Source organism: Sardina pilchardus, chromosome 15, assembly GCF_963854185.1.
Source record: "Sardina pilchardus chromosome 15, fSarPil1.1, whole genome shotgun sequence".
In the NCBI taxonomy this organism is placed as follows: domain Eukaryota; kingdom Metazoa; phylum Chordata; class Actinopteri; order Clupeiformes; family Clupeidae; genus Sardina; species Sardina pilchardus.
Genome location: NC_085008.1, coordinates 26,554,404 through 26,559,403, shown reverse-complemented (window position 1 = coordinate 26,559,403; position 5,000 = coordinate 26,554,404). Strand labels below are relative to the sequence as shown.

At 45.6% G+C, this 5,000-nt stretch overlaps 1 protein-coding gene across 6 annotated transcripts in view; it reads left to right on the top strand.

The window, feature by feature from the left end:
- Positions 1-5,000, top strand: part of tns3.2 (tensin 3, tandem duplicate 2) — a 22,220-nt gene that overhangs the window by 11,687 nt on the left and 5,533 nt on the right. For 5 of the 6 annotated variants that reach the window (XM_062556727.1, XM_062556729.1, XM_062556726.1 and 2 more), the window contains 3 exons: positions 2,204-2,375; positions 2,743-3,053; positions 4,095-4,181. In XM_062556727.1, the coding sequence (XP_062412711.1) occupies positions 2,204-2,375; positions 2,743-3,053; positions 4,095-4,181 (570 nt within the window). Of the gene's footprint in view, positions 1-2,200; positions 2,376-2,742; positions 3,054-4,094; positions 4,182-5,000 lie in introns of all 6 variants that reach the window. The other variant, XM_062556730.1, reaches the window with a different exon arrangement.

Genomic DNA, 5,000 nt, shown 5'->3' with positions numbered 1-5,000 from the left:
GTCAAAGATACAGAGATTTACACACACACACACACACACACACACACACACACACACACAGACACACACAGACACACACACACACACACACACACACACACACACACACACACACACACACACACACACACACACACACACACACACACACACACACACAGAAGGCAAGCTAAGGCAAGGCAAGTTTATTTGTATAGCACATTTCATACACATGGGGTAATTCAATGTGCTTTACATAAACAAAAGCAAATAACGGTTGTATACAAAAGCCTTTCTAAAAGCCCAATAGTTTAATAATATTTAAAAACTTAAGTGCATCAAATAGAATTGAGTAGAATAAAAAATGCATAAAAGATACAACAAAGTAAAACGGAAAATTACAGGAACACAGCCCTCACAACTTAGCCCTCATCAAACCTCCATTTTGGCTGTTGCATTACGTTTAGCTATACCAGCTAAGCCAAACAAATCTAGAAAGATCCTTGGTTATTAGTACTGGGACAAAAGATCTGTCCACTTTGATGATCTACCGTATTAGCAGAAAACCAGCATGCCCTTTATGCAACTCACACAGATTGTTACGTTTTGGCATAAAGAGCATAAAGGAAGATGAACACTTTGATTAACAGCCTAAAAGCATGAGAGGGCAATAGTTTAAGGAAACACACACACACACACACACACACACACACACACACACACACACACACACACACACACACAGCCACTTGCACCCATAGATGTAGCAGTACTTGGAGGCAGACAGACAGACAGACAGACACACACACACACACACACACACACACACACACACTGCTCCAGTAGATTTACACATACAGATTTATTTGGTCTCCTTTGCCTTTATCCCTTTATTTATTTGGTCTCCTTTAATGTTTGTAAATGTGCGTGCCGAAGTGTTGTCATGGTGACCAGGTTGCTTAGATGCATGCTGATACTGGCCATCCTGCCTGTTTAGAAGCCTGGAATAAACACTCATTTGTGGTCATTCACACACACACACACACACACACACACACACACACACACACACACACACACATGCTGTATTCCCATAGAGAGTGTATCATGTGGACACTGTGTCGTGGGAAAATGTTTTGTCCACTGTGCACCTGCTACAGCCCCACAGTGTCTCTCTCTGTTTGTTGACTTGTTTGTTTATTTATTTCCACGATAAACAGGAAGTGGGCCCAGTTCTGTTGTTTTGTCTTGCATGTCAAAGTAGAGGTCTCTATGCGGCGTACCGCACAATATGAAAACTCAGCAGCACTTAACTCATACTCACATGCCGACAGTGACAATGTGAAGTGGGTGACACAAATAGGATTGTCAGACCACAGGAAAAGTAAGATTACAGCCAATGAACTGTGTGTATGTGTGTGTGTGTGTGTTTGTGTGTGTGTGAGAGAGAGAGAGAGAGAGAGAGAGAGAGAGAGAGAGAATGAAGCACAGCAGAAGGGAGAGCTGGTCTGTGTTGTGGGGTATGAAAGGAATGTGTGGGGTGGGCATAAAGACATGCCAACAGGAGTGTGTGTGTGTGTGTGTGTGTGTGTGTGTGTGTGTGTGTGTGCGTGTGTGTGTGTAAGTGTGCATGTGTGTACGTGTGTGTGTGTGTGTGTGTGTGTGTGTGTGTATATATATATGTGTGTGTGTGTGTGTGTGTGTGTGTGTGTGTGTGTGTGTGTTAGAGGGCACGTATGGTCGACATTGTATAACAGAACTGGCCATTTGGTAGTCTACAGCCGGAGAAAGAGGACTTTCCAACATTCCAGAGTGACAGATATATATAAAAAGCAAAAGAAAGATGAGGTTTAGAGTGAAGGAGCGAGAGAGAGAGAGAAAGAGAGAGAGAGAGTAAAACAGCAGCATAGTTATGAAAACCTGGCACGGCCATGTTTCACATATTTGTGTGAAATGAGGCATCTGTATGAGTGTGTACCAGCAGTCCTGAGTTGTTTATGTGTTTGTTTTCTATATCTGCTCTCGTAGGTGTTTGCGCAGGTGCATGTGTCGTTTGGCCATACGTGCAATGTATGTGCCAGCATCCATTTTTGAAGATGTGTGCATATTCTCATGTCCTTGTTTGTTTGTATTTAGTTATATAACTGTGTGTGTGTGTTTGCGTACATATTGTAGATATGGGCCTTCCTGACCTGATATCATTCCTTTGTCTCCCTGTCAGCAGACTCTCGAGGGTTCTTGGACATGCACACCAGTGTGACACACACACACCCTCACACACACTCGCCCTCAGCCCACGACAACGACGCCGGCTCTCTAAGCCCCGTCTCCCACCAGCGGATGATTGGCTCGCTGCGTTCCGTCACCACCCCCAGCCCCCTCGCTCACAATCACAGGTACACGCTCGTGTCAGTCACATCACGTTCATGTCAGTCACGTCACGTTCATGTCATACTGTCACATCATACAGATAGCCCAGAATGCTATAGCTCTAAGTGACGCTGTCTGTCAAATGACATCAGTGAAACTCATGCAGAGTATGACATACATTACATTCATTTTCAGTGTACATGATTGTTACTTTCATCTTTGACAAGTCTCCTCTCTCTTTCCCTCTCTCTCTGTCTTCTCTCACTCTCTTCTCTTTCTGCCTTCTCTTTCTCCACTCTCTCTCTTCTCTCTTTTTCTCCTCTCTCTCTCTCTTTCTCCCTCTCTCTCTCTTCTCTCTCTCTCTCTCTCACACTCGGCCTATGTTCCTCTCAGTATGTCTCCTGTGCGGGGTTGGGATGAGACGTCTGACGGATCCCTGTTCCTGAGCCCCTCGGGCACACACACACACGCACACGCACACACACACACCCCTACGTACACACCACACTCTCCCAGCGTGCCCCGGTTCCCCGCCCAGAGCGGGGGGAGCGTGGAGCCCAGCCTGCTGGCTGCGGTGGAGAGGTTTGGGGCGCTGGCTCTTGGGGAGGCTCCACCCGTCCTGCCCCAGAAGAGGAGGGGGGTGGACGGGGCAGAGATCGGCCCAGGCTTCCTACTCAATGGCAGTAGCTGTGGCAGCAGCCCTGGTATGCAAGCCATACACACACTCAAACAGACCGTTAGGCACACACACACACACACGCACGCATGCACGCACAAATACACACACACACGCACACACACACACACACGCACACACGCATGCATGCACGCACGCAGGCACTCACGCACGCACAGTCGCACACACACACACACACACACACACACAAACACACACACACACACACATTTGAATTCTATATTTGGATTGGCCAGTAGGATAAGTATCATAACAAGTTCCAAAATTTGCTTTAAAAGGAGTGTCTAGCAGCAAAGTTTCACACCATGATGTGCACATTAGGGTTGAAGGTGACACCTGTGTTTACAGACGAAGACGCTACCAATTACAGCTGACACAGAACAGCACTTTGTGAATTGTTTAGACTTTTTCTTGGAGAGTCCACAGATCTGTAGACCATGCACACACATTTAAAGTACCGGTACATGTCTCAAGCTACAAAAGATTAAGGCAACAGCTTTACATTTGTATCCACGGCTGTTTAGGGCATTATTCAGGAGTTAACATTCTAACAGTTTTGGGCCATAACAGATGTCCATGTAGGCATCACACACACTCTCTCTCACACACACACACACACGCACACACACACACACACACACACACACACACACACACACACACACACACACACACACTCGAACTCACACTAGATGGACACAGAGAGAGAGAGAGAGAGAGATTCAGATTTAATGTATTTAGCAATACTTTTGTATATTTTCATGCATTTTGTCAGGGCAAATGTCTACTAAAAACAATAAAACAATTTCAATAGATATTAATAAAACACACTCCACATAAACAATATAAAAATAAACAGCACCATAAGAGCAGCCTGCTCTGGTGTGGTATTTGTGTGGTATCAATCTCACACCTGTATGAACACACTGCTGCTGTCACATCCTCACTGATTCTAATGTGCATGTCTAAACATACTGTTACTTACTGTCTTACATGCTGCTCAGCCATAAATAAGTGTATTGTGTGAAATATTGTTTTGTTGTTATAGAACTACTTGGCAATAGGCAGGACTCTGCAAAGTTTGTCCAAGACACCACAAAGTACTGGTACAAACCTGACATCACAAGGGAGCAGGGTAAGCACACACACACACACACACACACACACTAGAGTGTGGATCGGGCCGATTTTTTCTGTCCTCGACCGACCCGAGCCCGACAGCGCAGTGATCGAATCCGACCCGAACCCGACAGGCATTAAGATATTTGTGTCCGAGCCCGTCCGGGCCCGACCCAGTTAAAATCACACTATTTGCATAGACATACTAATGACACACGTGGATATTGCTTGTGTGGAAAGTCCGATTGTATCAATCAATTGAAAGGCATTCGGAAGCGTCGGCACAGATAAGCGGAGCCATGAGCGCACACACACACACGGAGCAAGAAGTGCACGCGTTAGAACAAGAGGCCGGGCACAGTTATGTAGGCTATGTCTACATGCTATGATTTTCCTCTATCGTTTTTGATGGTCTTAAACTCTCCAGAGGCTAACTTCTGTTTGCAATCTTCCATCTTAGCACGGCTCACAACTGCACTTACTGTACGTGTTTCGTTGTCGCATGCAATAGAAAAATCTCGCGCACAGGAGGAAATATGTTATGCTGTTAGGATCAGGAATCAAGATAATCAGGATAATCTATTACAAACCTATCACAAAAACGAACATCAAGTGAAATAAGTTGTTTTTCATTTTACATTTCAAATGTTTTATCGCGCTGATGTGTCCGGGTCCGACTCGAGCCCGAACATAAGTTCTAAATATTTGTCCGACTCCGACCGAACCCTTCGGGTTCCGACGGGTCCCGTCGGGCTTCGGTCGGGTATCCATGCTCTAACACACACACACACACACACACACACACACACACAGAGAGAAGAGAGAGAGAGAGAGA